The 18,523-nt window shown below is 45.3% G+C and overlaps 1 protein-coding gene across 2 annotated transcripts in view; it reads right to left on the bottom strand.

Moving 5' to 3' along the window:
- The window catches only part of ankrd44 (ankyrin repeat domain 44), a 29,883-nt gene extending 12,296 nt beyond the window's left edge, over window positions 1–17,587 (bottom strand). For both annotated transcript variants that reach the window (XM_020620016.1, XM_020620015.1), the window contains exons 1-16: window positions 17,312–17,587; window positions 10,701–10,784; window positions 10,207–10,285; window positions 9,955–10,025; window positions 9,005–9,205; window positions 8,436–8,523; window positions 7,588–7,730; window positions 6,772–6,984; window positions 5,530–5,608; window positions 5,315–5,429; window positions 5,134–5,216; window positions 3,731–3,839; window positions 2,926–2,994; window positions 2,377–2,517; window positions 932–997; window positions 297–408 (exon numbers count right to left, since the gene is read on the bottom strand). In XM_020620016.1, the coding sequence (XP_020475672.1) occupies window positions 297–408; window positions 932–997; window positions 2,377–2,517; window positions 2,926–2,994; window positions 3,731–3,839; window positions 5,134–5,216; window positions 5,315–5,429; window positions 5,530–5,608; window positions 6,772–6,984; window positions 7,588–7,730; window positions 8,436–8,523; window positions 9,005–9,205; window positions 9,955–10,025; window positions 10,207–10,285; window positions 10,701–10,784; window positions 17,312–17,338 (1,680 nt within the window). In that variant the 5' untranslated portion in view covers window positions 17,339–17,587. The remainder of the gene's footprint in view (window positions 1–296; window positions 409–931; window positions 998–2,376; window positions 2,518–2,925; window positions 2,995–3,730; window positions 3,840–5,133; window positions 5,217–5,314; window positions 5,430–5,529; window positions 5,609–6,771; window positions 6,985–7,587; window positions 7,731–8,435; window positions 8,524–9,004; window positions 9,206–9,954; window positions 10,026–10,206; window positions 10,286–10,700; window positions 10,785–17,311) is intronic.
- Between the last annotated feature and the right edge of the window lie 936 nt (window positions 17,588–18,523).

The following is an 18,523-nucleotide window of genomic DNA, read 5'->3' as shown; positions in this document are numbered from 1 at the left end:
TGTTTCGATTCATATTTATGTTCAAAAAACGTTTAGTTTTAGTCTGTTCAATACATTTTTATCCTGTTCGGCCCGCGACCAGCTTGGAGTTTTGGCCCCCTGTGTGATTGAGTTTGACACCCCAGGTTTAGTTTATGTGGCTGTTAGCTTTGTTTTTTGTTAAGCTTCAGAAGGTTCATACTATGGATTTAACCTGTGAAGATGCTGTTGAGAATGTCAGCGAGTGCAGATGATCAGCCCACAGAGGGAAAAGACGCCTGCAGTGCAACCACAACACATACTGTTTGTTGACTGACCAGTTCCAGACAGTGCCTGTGTCCGTAGGCTGCGGCGTAGTGGACCGGACTGTAGCCCTGTTTGTCCTTCAGAGAGGCCGTCGCTCCGCTCTGCAGCAGGAACTCCAAACATCTGCAGCACAAACACACAGCCTGAGCCACTGAACACTACCTGAAGGGTGGAGACAACATCCTGATCTCAGGGTGTCACTGTGGAAATGCAACACTCAGATATTGTTCTGTGGATTCTGCAGATGTATACACAAGTTCTTCACTCATTAGATGGTTTGTGCGTTTCTGTGTGCTTTTGACGACTGGTTCATACTGATGACACACAGTCAATCCTTAAATCAACTCACACATTTATAGTTTCATGCTTTAAAAAAGGCTCAGTAGATTCCCGAGACATCTGGCCACTGTAGTGTTCATCAAAGGGAAGGAACCTGTACATTTGTTGGGGACTACTTTCAGTCAGGGATTAATACAACTCTGTCCCTCAACAATGCCCTAATGAGGAAGGTGATGCCTGTTTTTCTTTAGAAACAATAACACTCAAGCTTTTTATTGTAAGCACTTCTGGTTAAAAACTGTTTAAAATTAGTGTGTAGTGGGAACTTGGGACATGTCAGTTGATGTCTGTTTCAACGTGGACTCACAGCGCTGCCTCCTTCTCTCTCTCCGCCTGAACTCCTTCACTCTCTGGCTCCAGAGCAACACGTCGCCTGAGGAGGGGAGAGCATAAAAGCATGAACACACTGGATCTACTACTGTAATGCCAACAAGTAAGTGGATGGATGCATGGCTGTGTGGGGCTGCTGATTATGGAGGCCATGCATGACTACCTCCACCTCAGCGCCACCTCCGGTTACCATGGAAACAGTCTGGTGTGGACCACCAGGCTTCCATATGTAGCAACAGCAGACAGCAACCCGGGTTTTCAGAGTAACACTGGAGACGCAGCGTAAAGACGAACCGAGTTCTGCCTGCTGTCCTCACCACACGCTACTTTGTTAAGCAGGTTACTGCTCCAGCTCTTTCACCACACGCTACTTTGTTAAGCAGGTCACTGCTCCAGCTCTTGGATAAGGATAATCACCTTTATTTGGCCAAGTATGTTACACACAAGGAATTTGTTTCCCGTATAGAACCGATGGCAGCCATCTGTGGTGCCAACTCACACCGATGGTTCTAACCATCAGGGGCGACTTAGGGTTCAATGTCTTGCCCAAGGACACTTTGACATGTGGATCGCAGGCACCGTGATTTGAACCGCCAACCTTCCAGTTGGGAAACAACCGCTCCGCCCACCAAACCACAGTCGCCCCTCTAGCTAGCCTAGCTGGGTTGGCTGCTAAATGCATCTGTACATTTAACATGCTGTTTACTTTCTGTTCATTTCTGCTGCATGAATAAATGAAGGGGATAAATCTATGTCCTCCAGGCCGATTCTGGTCAAAACAACATTTTAACTGCAAGACTGTATCTTGGCTTCGCAGGCGAGTGTAGTTTTTCAGATTAAGATTTTACATTTAAAAACCAGATTATAAAATATACTGGTAAATCACTGGTTCCCAACATTTTTGGCTTGTGACCCCCCTCATCAAGTTGAGTTGTGTTATTAACAACAATTATTCTTCTTCTATTAAATAACCATATGTCATGCACAGGCCATTTTTCTGCAAATTGCATACGATGCTTTTATACTTTTACTTAAGTAGGATTGTAAATGCAGGGCTGTTGCTCTAATGAAGTATGTTTACATTGTTCTTGGCAGTATAATCAAGCTTTTGTGATTCTGTAAATGACAATGTGACTAAGATGCAAGTGAGGGAAAGATGGATGTAACTAAGGCTTTTGAGACTGACCCACGGTGGAGTGTTTAGCAACTAAGAGCCAGACATTTGCCTCAGGAGGTGGTGGAGACTAAAAACTCAGCTAAAAAAAGAGGGAATACTGGCCTTAGAGATATCACGCACAGACGCCACTGCACATGAATCATAATGTTAACTGTTTGCTAAAGAGTTCACACATCAACTTAAAAAAAGAAAAGATTCAGTTGGATCTGGCTACTTCTTCCACCGTGTGTCTCCCCATCCCTCACCTCCTGTCCAGGTCCGAGGCAGCGGCGTAGTGCAGGGCAGAGCGCCCCCATTTGTCAATGGCGTTGATGGCGGTGCCACAAGCCACCAGTGTTTCCAGACACTGGTAGTGTCGGCTGGCAGCTGCGTAGTGGAGGGGAGTTCTGGGAAATAATCGGGAGACAAAGTCAGGCAAACTCATCAGTGACATCATAACTTGGCCACAGATATTGAGAGAAATAGTAACAATAAGGTTTAGAGGCTTTGTTTTTAAGGGATATAGGAAGAAAGCTGACTATGAAAATTCACAGTTCAGAGCTGGTACACTTTTCACGTAGTTCACAAAAAGGCTCTTTATTCAGTTTTCCAAATTAACAACCTTATATTAAAAACGCATCTTGTGAGAAATCTCAGGTCAATGCACACTGACTGTGGGGGTTGGGTAAGAGCGCAGCTCCTTTATCTGTCCTTAATACAAGGCACTAATAGTCCAATAGTAAATTATTTCCTCTCAACTAAAAAGGCATGGTTTGGGACAGGCTACTGTTCGGAACAAAAGCATGTTCTCTCACCTGCCGCAGTTGTCCTTCCTATTGTGGTCTCCACCGCTGCTCAGGAGCAGTTTCACACACTCCACATTGCTGCGCACAGAGGATGGTACAATTACTGCACAAAGACCATTCACACTGTGTGAAAACAATGGCTTTAAGGGGTAAATGCGTGAAGTCGATCCTAATAACTCAGAGGAAATCACTCAGTTGTCATGGCTTTTTGTTTGACCTGTGGTGATGATTCTTGATCTCAGGATTTGGTCTCATGCTGCACTGAAATCCCCCCCGATTCTCTTAATCATGTTCTGCACCATAGAGAGTGACAGATCCAAATCCCTTCCTATCTTTCTTTGAGGAATAAATTCTATAATTCTCTCATACATATGTCGGCAGACTGGCGGCCCTCGGCCCATCTGCTCCTAAAGGGCTCGGCCTTTACTGGATGCCAATTTTGTACCAAATCATGATGCAGTCACATATTGAGCTGGTTCAAATTGAATCATCATTTTATTGTTTTACCTCATTACTGGCCCTGAAATACAGCCGGTTGGAATGTGCTGCAGCATCAGGATTGAAGTGAGTGTTTATTTTGAACAAAGAATAAAATTGATGAGGTACACAGATTATTTACAAATCACTATATACTGTCCTAACTTTTTCTGATTTGGGGCTGAGTGTTGAGAGCAGAGGGGCTATGATTGTCCAAAGGCGCAGAGCCACTTTTGTTTTTCAGTATACACAAATAAAGTAAAATATAGGGATAAATGTTAAAGTTTTGCACGGGTGGCAAGATGTATGAATACAGCCAGTGAAGTGTAGAGCTTACCCTCCGGCAGCAGCGGCGTGCAGGCATGTCCTCCCCAGACTGTCAGGAGTGTCTATCTGGAAGCCTGCAGACAGGACCGAGTCGTTACACATTATGCTAAACCTCCGACCTGACGAGGGCAGCGCAGGGAGACGAAGGGAGGCCGGACAACACAGAGCAGCAGCCACCACAGAGAAAGAGAGGGAAACAGGAAGAGGGGGAGGCAGAGAAAAATACGGATATTAGTGCAACAGGTGGGGGAAAGAGACAGGACGCTGGCTGTGCATACGCAGGAAATCACACGGAAGCTACATGTTACAGAAGGAACAAGCCAGAGACACGTGGTCAGGAGGTCACAGATAGTCAGGTAGCAAACGTGTAGCAAGCAGCGCAGTCTGAACACAGAGACAGTGAGGTGGAAGTCCAAAGATGTTCCCAGTAACTCAGGAAATGTGCTGAGCTACGTTGTTCACCATCATATACGGGTTCTTAATGTGCTAAAAGCGTGTCGTGTCATTAAAGGGCCTTTGTTTTTACACTTGGTGACACGAAGGAACAGATGTAATCAACTTGTGTCACAACATGACCATAAACAGTGGGTGGAGTACCAGAACATCAGTCACAGAAAAATAAATCACAACCAATATGTGCTGTCGTCTTGTCCCACGGCTGTTTAACCTTCATTACAAGCTGTCTAATCTTCGTGGTTCCTGAGCAGACACATGACTTCTCTGCTGTTCACTCAGTGACTCAGCAGAGCCACATGCGGCGCCCAGGCTCATCCTGCTCCATGTCTCCAGATTCCAGTGCCAAGGCCTTGTTAAATCATCACAACAGATCTGGAGCCAGATCTGCTGCTCCTGCTCTGCATTTGTTTCATATACCAGTTTCTACATTTAAACCCGGGAAACAAACAACTAAATATACAGCATGAGGATTAAAGACAATGTATAATACTGCCAAGGACAACAAGGAAACTTCTCTAGGAAGAGAATTTAACATCCAGAGGGAGGGTGGCCCCATCAGTGAGTGCAGCCTTTGTCTGCTTCTGGAACACTGCGACTAGTGCTTATGGAGCGGTACAAACAGGCCGGCTGAAGCCTCCCTGAAGATGACACCAAGGCGAAACAGACCCTGAAGCGGCACATATTCAGGTCAAAAGCACAAATGCAGAGTATTTTATGTTTCACATCAGAGACACAAGTTAACGACAGCAGTTTGAGTGACAGCCCATAACCAACTGCGTGAGTTAAAACACCTCTGGCTGGTGGAGGCGCCTTGTGGTCTATTACTTTAGTTTGTCGTCCTCATGCGGTGAGTAATTCAAAATAAAGCTGTATTTCATCAAATGACCACAAACTAAGATGTATTACGTTTTGCAGGAGGGTCTATGTTCTGCTACTTCCTGGCTCACTGTGTGTTACCTGAAGACAACAGCTTCCTGCAGCAGTCGGAGTGAGCATTCAGGGCGGCCAGGTGGAGCGGGAACATGCCATGGACTCCTCGTCTGTGGCGAAAGACACAGAATGGAAACAATAGTCTCTCTTAGTACATTGTTATTGCAATCATTTAACTGAATGTGTGGCGGCAGAGGAACAACCCCACCTGGTGCAGTCTGCTCCACTGGTGATGAGCGTGTTGATGAGGAGCTCATGACCGTAGCGGGCAGCAATGTGAAGAGGGGTGTTGCCGTCCTTGTCCACGCTGTCGATTTCCCCACCTGAAATAAAAAGTTACAGTATTTTACAGAGAGAATTTGCAATGAATGTAGGCTGAAGAGGTCCCAAGGGGAAAAAAAAACAAGCATTAAGAGCTCTCACCATTCTGGATGAGGGTCTGCGAGCGAGTGAAGCGACCGTGAACTGCCGTCATGTGGAGGGGACTCTTTCCATCCCGACTCTGAAGACGGCAGAGCAGAAATACAGCAACAGAGTTCAGGTTTTAAGCAGAGGAACACCACCACACAGAGATGACTGATCCTGTCAGTCTCTTCCACCACGTCACATAGAGTTCATATTTGCACACATTTTATTTCCTTTCACAAGATCAGACGGTGCCTATGTTTCACAGTAACAGGCTTTCACTTAGATCCAACTACAGGGTGTGTTTGGGCCTTTAAAAGGTGTTAAATCATCTTAATATTATTCACAAAGACCTTAAATATAACTGTATATTTAATTAGTTGTATGTTTAATTGGCCAATAAATCTATACATTTCCTGTGTTTAATGATTTAATATTATATTTTTTGTTATTAGGGCTAAAGCTGAATTAGTATCAATCACTTGCTTGGTCTATACCACACTGAGAACACCAACCACCCCACAACGTCCTGGAGCCCAAGTTAACAACATTAAATATCTCATGTTGTCTGAGCCACAGCCTGGAAACCATGTTCAGTTTACTATCATGTGAGACAGGAAAAAGCAGCAAATTCTCTGGAACGTTCTCCGGAATGTTTGTCTGCCAATCAACTAACAGATGAATAAACTAATCATTTCAGCTCAGGCTGTTATACACTAAAGGGACACTGACAAAAATGTGACATATGTCAGCAAACTCATGCGCTTGGTGAACAGGCCTCATCGTCCCTGCTGCTTCTCAGTGGTATATTTCACACTATGATCACAAAACACAACCTTCCATGTGCTATTTAAAAGGTCAGAAATTTAACCCTGAACTAGACTTGGGCTGGGGATGGATGTCCAGCACAGCTGTCCATTTCCTATCTATCTTATGCATACGTCATAGTGTGTGAAAGAAATCAACAACCAGAGCCAGGACTGGGAGTCTGGGAGTCCATGTTTTAGTCTCCAGTTTGCAGTTAACACCACAGACACTGGGAATGAATCAAATGTAGCTTGCACATGTGCACTGGTGTGTATCTGTAGCTATAGTGAGGCAGTTGTACAGTAAGTCCCTCCACCCACAGGTGGGTATACGCACCACTACACCTGCACCAAGGCACCTTGGAGGTTAACTCAACCATGTTTGTGGTTTATTCAGCAGAACTAAGTGCATGTCGCGTGTCCTCTGTGGCTCTCTTTGCATATGCTGGCGTACCTGCACATTGACGTCAGCTCCGTTGTTGACCAGGAACTCCAGGCAGAGCGCTCCATGTGTAGAGGCAGCGGCGAAGTGCAGCGGGGTGAAGCCCTTGTTGTTGGGCTGGCTGACATTGGCCCCGTAGTCGATCAGCTCGCTGACGACAGCATCCTGACCGTTGAAACAGGCCACGTGGAGCGCCGTGTTCCCAAATGCGTTGGCCTCATCTATCTGTTGTTAGAGAACACAAGCTGTTATGTGTGTCAGTGCTGATGTGTGCATGTTCATGTGTGTTCAGCTTGTGAATAAGTGCTTTTGTGTTATTTTCCTCAAGTGTGAAGCAGACAGAGAACAAGTGTTCGTGTTATTTTCCTCAAGTGTGAAGCAGAGAATAAGTGTTCAGGGGAGGAGGCTGGTGTAGTATGTCTGTTTCTGTGAGGACCGGTTTGACTTTTACACACTGGGAGTGAGGACATTTTCACCTGTCCTCACAACAATGCCTTTACTTCCACTGCTTCAGAAAAAATGGAAGTTACTGAAAAAGGCCTGTTTTATATGACATGCACAGACATTTTTAGTTTTTGTTGACTTTTATTTTTTCCTCTTTTCCTCTTGGCAGTTTACTTCTTAGCTTTGTACTATTTAAGGTCATTCACTGGACTTGAGCTGTAAAACCTCTGACCAGCAGTTTAAGGTTAGAACTGTAGGTTTGGGTTAAGGTAGGAGTTTGGGTGCATTTAGCTGTGATGGTGGGGATATGGTTAGGGAATGCACTGTGTAAATGGGGGTCCTCACTATCATAGCAAGACACGTGTGTGCGTGGTGTGTCCTGACCTCCACAGCCAGGTTGAGCAGGTGTTTGACCACAGCGATCTGCCCGCTGGAGGCTGCCGTGTGGAGGGGGGTGTATCCCCTTTTGTCCTTACAGCTGATCTCTGCTCCCTGGCTCACCAGGAGACACACCACATCCAGATGACCTGCAGAGGGCACAAAAACACTGAAGCTTTTCTCTGATAAACCTTGTTTACATGACAAAAGCAAGCGCATCAGCGCTCATATACTTAACTACACTGTGCTCAAGAGCTTGCAAAGAAGTTATTGATACAGTAGGTAGGACAACATTTTTTGACCATGATGCTAAAAGGCTACACCACATTAGCCCTGAAAATAACGATTAATTAATTAGCAATGATTCTGCATGTTATTTTAACAATTAATCAACTAATTGTCTAAGAAAATGTCAGAAATAGAGTGACAAACGCAGATTCCTGCTTCTTTTGTCTAACCAACAGCCACAAACCTAAAAATAATGACTTCACTATCACATTAAAACAGAACAACAACAAGCTGCGACCAGAGAGCGTTTGGTATTTTCACTTAGACAATGAATGAACTGTCAAAAGTGGAGCTGATGAATTCTGTGTTAATAAATTGTCAGCTGTAGTCTTAGCACAGAGGCACAATACAACTGTTTACAGGCAGAATTTTATTGTATTGGACTTTTTTGTTTGTTTACACTTTATTTTTTGTTGTATACGAGTCATCATTTAAAGTTTTTTTTTTTTATCATTTAATTTTGCCATGATGTTTTCTGGTCAACATCTACCGTCGTCTGATTGTTGGTAAGTAAAACGCCCTTACTCATACACTGTAAATATATTTTTGATGCTTTTTTTTTTTACCCATGAAAGCTGCCCAGTGCAGCGCCCGGCCGTCCTTCTTGTCGAAGGCGTTGATGTTGGCTCCTTTAGCGAGGAGGAGGTTCACCATCTGACAGAGAGAGAGCGAGGGGAGTTGTGGGTGATACAGAGATGTATTTTGTGCTTTTATGTTTGTGAGAGCGTGTGTGGGTCTTTATGTAAGGGTTCTGTAAATCCACCTCACCACTTGGCTCAGTTTTTGCTCAGGAGAGCCTGTCAAACAGAAATAAGCAAGCCGTCCATTCAGCTCGGCTTCATCAATCTGCCGCCTCTCATTGCTAATTTTAGATTCAGCACCTTTGTGAATGGTTCCATCTGAGACCGTGAGGGTTTGGAAATGAACAGCCCACTTAATAACCCCAGTGATGCAGCTGCACTCGCCCACCTGTTTCCATTAACCAGGCCATTCACCCAAAATAACACAATGAACAGTTACGTCAGGGCCTGTGTCCTGGTGCACTACAACAGCGGCTCGTCTGCAGCAGGATGCAAATGACAAAACACATCTGCTAGTTTACAAACTGCACATCAGCCGTCAGGTTCTGCAGTACCTCGGTGTGGCCATTGAGGGCAGCGTGGTGCAGGGCGGTGCGTCCGCCGCGGTCCGACACATTGACGCTACTCAGCAGTGGGATGATGACCTCAGCGCATCGCAGTGCATTATTGGCTGCAGCGACATGCAGCGGAGTCTGCCAGTTCTTGTCCCGAGCGTTGACATCGGCTGAGTGGCGGATCAGAACTCGCACTGCCTCCTGAGGGAGAATGGCAACCACACTGTGTGTTTTCATACATGAAAAACCTCACAAAACATTTGTAGGAGCCACCTTCAGCTGCTGGGGTAGACTCAGGTGTCACTTTATTAGGCACAACAGCTCTGCCATAAATTCTACCTTCACAACAAAACACCTGTTAATGGAAGATAATTCCATTTGTGTGATTTCAGAGGTCTAATGTCTTGTTTGTCTGTAGCACGTATAGATGAAAGGACAGCCCAACATAAAGGGCCTCAGCGAGGGGCTGGGCCACCATGTGCCACCAAAACAGCTTCAGTGCACCTTGACTCTCCAAGTGGTGTTTTGATGCAGTCCAACATCTCCCATAGGTGTTCAGCTGGGTTGAGATCTGGTAAGTGTGAAGGCCACAGCACATGATTCCACTAGTTGCCCATTCATACTCCTGGATGTGTACACCACCTGTGCCTCACCACTAACACGCATCCTCCAGGTGTTCCAGCCATGCTGAAATACCTGTTTGGACACTGGGAGTGATGTGGCTGATTGACTGCTTTGATTCATGACGCATACAAAGATGGAACTGTCGTAACATGGGCCGAGGAAAGTATGTGAGAGTGCAGGAAGAGAGAGAGTGATGAGTGTGTCTGTTGTCAGGTAAATATCACTATTTGCAGCTGCCACACAGTGAGGATTTCTCTCTGTGCTGCTTGAGTTGATGTTGTGGGAAAAACAAAAGATAGACTTAGAGCGTGTGTGTGCGCGCTCACCTCGCTCCGAGATGCCACGGCACGATGGAGAGGGGTGAGCCACATATTGTCTTTGGCGTTGACCCGAGCCCCTACAGCATGGGAAGAAGAGAGACAAATATGGTAGTGATGAGGTGCAGCACCACGTTTACAAACCAAACTGGAAAATCGCTCACCTCACAGCTATCCTTTAACCGGCATCGAATCATTAAAACACAGACAACAGGAAAAGATGACAGAAACCGACAGAGCAGGAAAAACAAGCAACTTTACCGGAGAGGATGAGGAGCTCTGTGATCTCGGCATCGCCCAGGAAGGCCGCTGCGTGCAGCGGGGCGCGCTTCTCTGGATCCTGAGGGAGGGCGACATGAAGTACAGGAGAGTTTCAAGCTCAGTGAGCAGCGTGGTGTTAAGAGTGGGGCTGTGGTTCATTAAAACACTTCTATACAACTCCCACTGTGATACTCCACTGCTGGTATCAACACCAAAGCAAAGCGGCTCAGTGGTGGTTTTTTCCTAACCGCTCTCTGCTGCGTCATAAATCCTTTTGTGAGTGTGACTTAGATCCCAGTGTGACCTCAGTCTCACGTGACAATGATTCTGCCATGTTTGCATTAGCATTACGTTTTTTTTTTGCTACAAAGTGAGGACATTTTTGAAAAGTGAGGGTTAAGACTTGGTTTTAAGGTTCAGGTTAGAATCAGGTTTAGGCATTTAGGTGCAACCATGATGGTTATGGTCGGGGGGGGACGTGCGTGTGTCCTCACCAGAGCATTGATGTCTTCAGACTTGTATATGAGCATACGGATCTCTTCAGGGTCTCCGCTGAAAATCGCCTGGATGAGAGGAGGCTGGAGGGAAGAAAGGAGAGACGTTCAGCAACACACAACCGGAGGCAACATCTACGAAAGGCAACAACATGTGATCAGCTGACTTTAGGCTGCAGTGTTTATAGAAGCTGAGCAGAGAACGTTACTGTGAGCATGACGGATTGTGGGACAGTGGACCCCTGGGCAGACGTGTGTGAAAACCCTACTACACACTGTCAGAGCAAAACCCACAAACTGAATCAGACACTTTTCAGTTGTTTAGCATCTCTTTGTGGTCATTTTGTGAGTCTGATGTCGTTTTGGACCTCATTTTTCACCTTCTGTGGTTGTTTTGTGTCTCTCTTTAGTCACTGTGCTTTGTTTTGTAGTCATTTTGTATCTCTTTGCACTTATCTCGTGTGTGTTTGTAGTCATTTTGGTTCTGCAGTAATTTTTCATCTCATCGTGGTTGTCTTGTGTCTCTTTAGATCTTTTGTGCGTCTCTGATCTTAGACCAAAACCACCCATGACTATGAGACATTAACATACTATACACTGTAGAGAAAATATTCTTTATTACTCTGCTCACTTCCTACACGTAGACAGGACTGACCAAGAAATCTGCCACCGCACACAGAAGCTATTGTTGAAGAAAATTCTTTTAGATACAGAGCATGAAAATAAAGCATCTGTGCAGAGAAGGAGCCTTAATGAAGGGCATTATGGGGAGGTCACATCTCTGAAGCCTCTGTTTTCCTTCATGGACCACACATGAGAGGCCCTACATACACACAGACACACACACACACACACACACACACACACAGCAGTGTGCATTTTGAGGAAGAGAAGCAGGGTATAAAAAAGTAAGTTTTTCAATGAAGGATGCCAACAACATGTCAGGACCACACCAGTGACCATGTAGGTCATGTGGACCTTATATCACAGCTGACAACCCTTCAGGCAGCTAGATTCTGTGCTGTATCACCTCACAACGTGAAAACACTGCGACAAATAGGATCATCAGCCGAACTTGTAGGTTTTCTTGGCGTTACGCCGACTCTCAGCTCATTGTTCAGTGTCCTGGCTGCAACTTTACTGCCTCACTGCTCTCACAGTGTCATCAGCTACAGCAGGAAGCAGCAGGTCATATTCAACACTCTGCCGCTGTACATTTCTAATGTCTTACAGAGCTACCGGCTTCATTCACCTAATAATGGCCCTTTCAAACACTTTCTGCAAATCCTTTACACTAAAGAGGACAGCTGGAAGACGACTGCATTTCTATTACAAAAAAGAAACTAAGAGCAGCAGAGTGGTGATTGGTTTGAACACAAACTGAACATTATCACCTTCACGGATTGAGGACTGTTGGATTAGACTGACGTAGTTTGAGACAGGTGTACCTAATAAACTGAGCACTAAGCGCAGGCTGGATGAGTTACTGATGAATCGGATCAGGCAGTTCACTTCCTGTGTGTTCCTGTCCCCACTAGCTGCCTCACTTCCTGTTGCACAGCCTCCCCTTCTCAGAAACGAGAGAGAGGAACCGCAGAGCAGCGTTTCACTTCTGCTTTACAAAGAGAGCACGGAACGATACCACTTCCTCGTCTGACTCCCCCGCGAGTTTAATTCTGGTGTAATGCCACCTCATCACATCATCTTACTTCTAAACAGGCAGGTGTTCTGCTACCAATAGCAAAGTATTACTCCTTTTATAAAACTGAACCTGTTGCACATATTTGATCAAACCAGAGTAAAATCACTGATCATGGGAGGAAACATTACAAAATCACCCAAACTTCCCTAGAGAAATAAATCCGGTCTGAATGGGGCCTAAGATTAAACATTTCTATGTCATTTATGGGGTGTTAAGAGATGCCTCTTTCACCTCGAACTTCTCCTGGAGGTCAGACTCAACTGTCTGAACAGGAAGATACAGGGCGGCTGCTTCAAACACAACTGTCACACCTCACGCCCCCTCGCCCCAAGACATAACCTCCTGCCGCCCAACAAAGCAGAAACCATCACCAGCAAGGAACTACGTGTAGATTTGTCCCGTCTTTCCTCGTTGTTTTGAGCAGAGCTGATAAAAGAGGGAAAGGAAAAGGACAGAGAGTTGTGAACGAGGTCCCAGCTGGAGAGAGAAACGAGGGGGCTGCGCAGCAACGAGGGGGCTGCGCAGCCAGCACTTGGCAGCATATGGTCTCTTTAACTTTGCCTTTCTAAGTGCTTCACATGCAAAAAAAAAAAAAAAAAAACACACACACACTCCGCTGGCAGGGGTCCCCTGTCTCACTGCTGTGTCTGTGATCGCCTCAGGGAGCCAGGGAGACTGGTGCTGGCACAAGTCTGGGAAGGAGGTTCGGAGAGTGTGTTTGTGAGTGAATGACATCACTCCCTCCAACACATACCAGCAGCCACAAACCAACCAGTACTGGAGCTTTGAGGTTGATAAATATTTGAGAATAATTAAAACCTTAAGCCAGTACACAGCCAATAGTTGTTTTGGAATTAACACCTGGCAACGATTCGCTCAGTTTGGCTCAAAGACATTAAAACTAACAGTTCTAGAGCAGTAAGCTTTAATAAGGTTGCTATAAACTATCAAATACTCATAAAACCATTCAGCCTGAATCAAGAAAAAGGTCCAAATGCACAGAACATACCATCCAGCCAACACAATATGTATGTCTGCACTGGCTGCAATGGCCTTCTGCATACAGTATGTGCACGTTGGATGTATTTATGATAATCACCCGACTGTTTCCTGAAGCTCTTTCCAAACAGCTACGGGATTCATTCACATGCTTTGTGTGTGCATGGAGCTGTAGTAAAGGACTAGACCGCTATAAAGAGTCACCACATTAGCTACAAAAAGACAAAAAGACCACAGAGACACAAAACGAGTACGAGCGGGTCTTTAACCTCTAGAGTCCTGAGCTTTGGAAACCCAAGCTGTGCGGTCCTCATATGAGGACGCAGGGACTCTAGAGGTTAAGAGTGACACTGTATATGAACAGTGGAAAGAGGAGTCTTTTTTTATTGCATCTCCTGAACCACAAACACAACTGCAAAAGAGCAAGAACCTGTGTGCTACTAACATTTGCATGCTAGGCTAAGTATTCCGTCCTAAGGTAGTTACTTAACCTCTCTTCTGAGGCCAAGGATGAATTGTCATGTCATCGGCCTGGATGACAGGATGACTCTCATGCATTCATCCACATCTTATAACCTTTTCTTACTTAAATGTGAAACATGCTGTTTGCATAACTCTGCACGTCACTTGTCCAAATGTTTTTCTACTGTATGCACTGATCTTGTTGATTAATTAACAGCTTCTTAAACTGCTGCGCCCACACACACACACACACACACACACACACACACACACACACATATTTCCACGCAGCAATAGTGAAAACACCTGAACCCCGTTAGTAAAAACAGTCTGGTCCTGTCCCTGCTGAGTCAGGACCCCATCCATATGACTGACCAACACACAGGTTTCCCCTTCTATCCTCATCTTTCTCTCATCCTACACAAACTTCCTGTGCCAGATTAACTCCGTTTTCATTCCAGAGACATGCTGCAAACACACACAAACACAGGCTAACCTGTGTATCCCGAGCACACACGTACACAACTTCCATGCTCTACAGTTGTGTCCTCACTTCCTCTGATGCCCGAGGTGTCAGGCCTTTAACTGGCCACTCCTCCTTCTCAGGGCAAACGTGCTAAATCAAAACGCACTATTCTGCATGTTGGCATTCCCTCAGTCTCTGCCTACAGGGCCTTAAAAGAAAGAAAGAGGCCTGAATCTCTCACCTGCCTAAAACAGACACAGGAAACAGTATAGGACACCTGCATCAAAAACTAGGAGAAAGGAGGGAGACACAGGAAACCTGATGAGTGTACATGCGCATGTCCAGGGCAGAGAGCATGACCACCACAGTGCTGCTGCAGAAAGTCACAAGTCAACAACTTCCTGCACTTCCTTTGCACTCTGTATGGTGGAAATATGAGGCCAACACAAAAAAAGCTTGCAGTATCATGCACAGATACCACACTAAAACTAAAACATGCAACATGAGAGCAGCACAGAACCCACTGCACCTCTTCAACATGGCCCCTCACAGCAGAGCCAAACTGGACTACTGGCTTCAGATTGCCAGGTCAAACTGATTGGGTGGGCTGTTACAATTTGTCCCATTAGGGTGGTTTAATATGGTTTAATACAAACAGCTTCCAGTGAGAGAGGGTTGTTGGCAGCGAGCTAAATCACTGCGTGAAGCCAAAGGTACAGATGCAGCCAGGTGCTGCGTCACTGTAGTGTAGATGATCAATAGTTGGACAAGCAGCACTGGCAATGATGCACAGCTCATGCACGGGATTAAAGTAATAAACATTCTTATTGCTTGATTTACTACTTTAGTACAACTGTACATAAGAATCATTTCTACTAACATAACTAATCAGACATGACCTGGATCCAAGTATTGATTACTGAATGGGCCTCATGGGGCACAGGAGTCAAGGAGCTGCTGGTCCAGAGCATCTATATGAAGTGTCAATTATTAATATTTCTTGTTTGAAAGTCCCAGCGCACAGCAAAAAGACTACAGAGACACAAAACTATCCCAAAGTGACACAATATGACCACATAGGCACTAAAAGACTACAGAGAGATGCAAAATGACCACTAAGAGACACAAAAAGGCCTTTTTGTGAGAACTGAATTCAGCGAGTTTACATGCGGATACATGAATACCTACACACCTCCATGGTGCATGACTTGTAACATCAGTTACAACAGCAGTTTCATGTGACCCACTGTCAAATCAGCACAAGATAACAGAACAGAAAAACATCTGAGCTGCCTCCTGAGCTGAGGCGTCCACTTATCAGACACCATCGGCTTGTTGTCTGAAAACAACACAAAGTCCCACAGCTGTGAGTTGCACAGAGAGCTGTTCTTCCCATCCCTGGAGTTACTGACAGATCAGACAAAACTAGCCTGGGCTGATGAGGCTGATCAGAGATCTGTGCCCAGACACTCTTGTCTCTTTTCAGAGCCACTTGTTCGTGAACAAACTCTCCGGGATCATTTTCAAACTGGTGGAAACTTGAACACGGGGCTATGCTTTTACAGAACGGTGGTTCCCAAGCTGAGGCTCAGGGAGCTGCAGGACGGCACTGATTATTTCACCTCACTCCGCTGATCACACAGTAGTAAAGGCGGCGTTTCTGCAGTTACATTCAAGAACAGGAAGCTCCTCCTGAGCCGCTACTACAGGCCTCGTACTGAGATTCTTTGTCAGGCCCTCAGATATGTCTCCTTGACACTAAATCTTATCAAAGAGGGATTTTTGGGTTTGCATGTGAAGGTCCTTCACATGCAAACCCAACACCAATTTGTGCCAGATACCACAGCTCTGTGGCCACACTAGTGAATCTGCAGCCAGCATTTCATTATTAGCAGCAGTTTACACATCACGTTATACAATTACAGTGTTACTTCCTAGGCTGCACGCACACAACAAAACGTACTTACTTCAAAAGTGATCGATCGATTGTCCAGGGTATAAAATGCTCATCATTATTCCCTGAAGCCTCATTGAACATACTGTATTCTAACTGCTTCGATTTGTCTGACCAACTGTCAAAAACCCAAAGATGCCGTGAGTCACTCGGGCACAATGTGACCATACGTCGTTTGGCTTTCAATCTATGTCACTTATTTAACTTTACTGTTCAGTATCATAGATGAAACTGTGTATAAATGCAAAAGAAATCAACATGTGAAAATCAATTTTTCACATTTTCACTGTATAAAACTCTAAAGAATAGCGCAGCACCAAATAATCTGAACTCAGAAAAATGGAACAAAGGTCTCTTGTTTCACTTTCAGGTCAGTGCCAGCGTTCACCCTCTACACTCTGCTCCCTCTTTTATCAGCTCTTTCAGGTATTTTCTGGCTCTCCAGCAATAATGTGCAGTATATTGGCACAGAGGCTCCAGCTCTGTAGTTCAAGAGCAATGAAAATGTCCATTTTTTGATGTATCAAACGATGCCAGAACTACAGTAACTGATGAAGTAACTGCAAACAGAAGTACTACAGTACAATTTTTTCCTGCGAATTGCAGTGGAGTAAATGTATCATCAATTAGAAATGACTAAGTGCAGTACAAGTACCTCCGACGTGCACTTTAGTACGCGCACTGTTACACTGATTATCGAGGCCACTTGCCGTGTGCAGTTCAGAAGATGCTTGTAGGAGGAAGCAGAACAGGAAGTATCTGAGAAGTGAGCTGTCCTAATTTTAACTAATCATCGAACATTTTAGCCAAAAACCAGAACATTCCGCCCAGTTTCGTGCAGCTTTGTGAATGTTTCATGTGCACTGTGTGCACGGTGGAAATGCAGCTTTGTTTTCTGACTTGTCTGACCAGAGGCCCGGAGTGAGACACAAAGAGGAGTGCGACATTAATCAGTAGTAAACAGTGAACTGAAGTGTAAGAAGCTGTGCAGCCTTTATAGAGGCTAAGCTAAAAGCTAGCAGCTGTACCTGGTCGGCCAGTTTGAGGACAGCCATCTCTGGGTCAGCTGCTCATCCGCTCCCTCCGACACCGCAGCACCAAGCCCGGAGCGATGCTGCGCCCGAGCCCCGGCTCCTCCTCCCCTTCTCTAATGTATATGGCTTCCTGTAGTTCTCTAGCAGATACGCAGGTTGATGAGGGTGGTGATGATGAAGGCCGGGCCGAGTACCAGGGCCATCAGCACCGCTTCACTGCGGCGTCGCTGCTGAGCCGAGGCGGTCGCTCGGAGGCGCACTGTGGCGGGGGAGCAGACCCACCGGTGGAAACAATCCGCATTTATGGCTGTTTCTGCTGCGATTTGTGCTGCTTCTGGGGCTTCTGCTGCACGGAGATTCCCAAGCGTCCCTCCGAGCCATACACCGCCTGCAAAGGGGTCCCTCCTCCCCGGTGTGCAGAGCACAAACCTCCCGGAGCAGCGGCAGGCGGCTGAAGTCAGCTCTCACAGGAAGTCGGTGCCCGTCTCTCCTCTCAGATGCAGAAGTGGAGACGCTTCCTCAGCATCAACAACAAGCTGCAGCCCTCCTCGCTGCTGCCACCCACTGGACACACACACAACTGCAGCATCCACAATGAACGACGAAACTGCAGGCACACAAAAACGAAAAATGACTTAATTAGAAATAAATGACTACATTAATGCATAAAAAATACAGAAATAAATAAGTAAAATAATAAATAATTAAATAAATGCATAATTAAAAGAAAAAATACATAATTTTATGCTAAAATAAATATTTAAAAAAAAAATTAAATGCATAAATATATAATTAAATGCATTTTTAAATTGTTATATGTCTACATTTCTACAAAGGTAATTTTCTTTTATTTATTTCTGCATTTCTACAATTATTTATTTCTGTATTTCTGTATCTGTATGCTAATGAGGTGGGTGGCTCTAATCCCACCCTAATGCAGGATTGGCTGCAGAAGTTTGATCAATTAAGTTCTATTGCTTTCCCCTTGCTGACAGAGCTCCCTGGTGCACAGGACTGGTGCTGTTGGCTTTTTACAAAGCCAAAGCTGAACTTGTTGACATTTCTGTTTTGTTCCACTCGTCTATGAATGGCAGTTTTTTTGCGAACAGTTGCAAATGGTTTAAGATCACTAGCAAACGACTTAGACAACCATGCACTCAATGACTATCACCAGTTTCGTCTGGAAGGATTAATGGATAACTTGGC

The sequence above is a fragment of the Monopterus albus genome, unplaced genomic scaffold (assembly GCF_001952655.1).
Source record: "Monopterus albus unplaced genomic scaffold, M_albus_1.0 scaffold231.1, whole genome shotgun sequence".
Lineage (NCBI taxonomy): Eukaryota > Metazoa > Chordata > Actinopteri > Synbranchiformes > Synbranchidae > Monopterus > Monopterus albus.
This window is presented reverse-complemented; position numbering and strand designations above follow the sequence as displayed.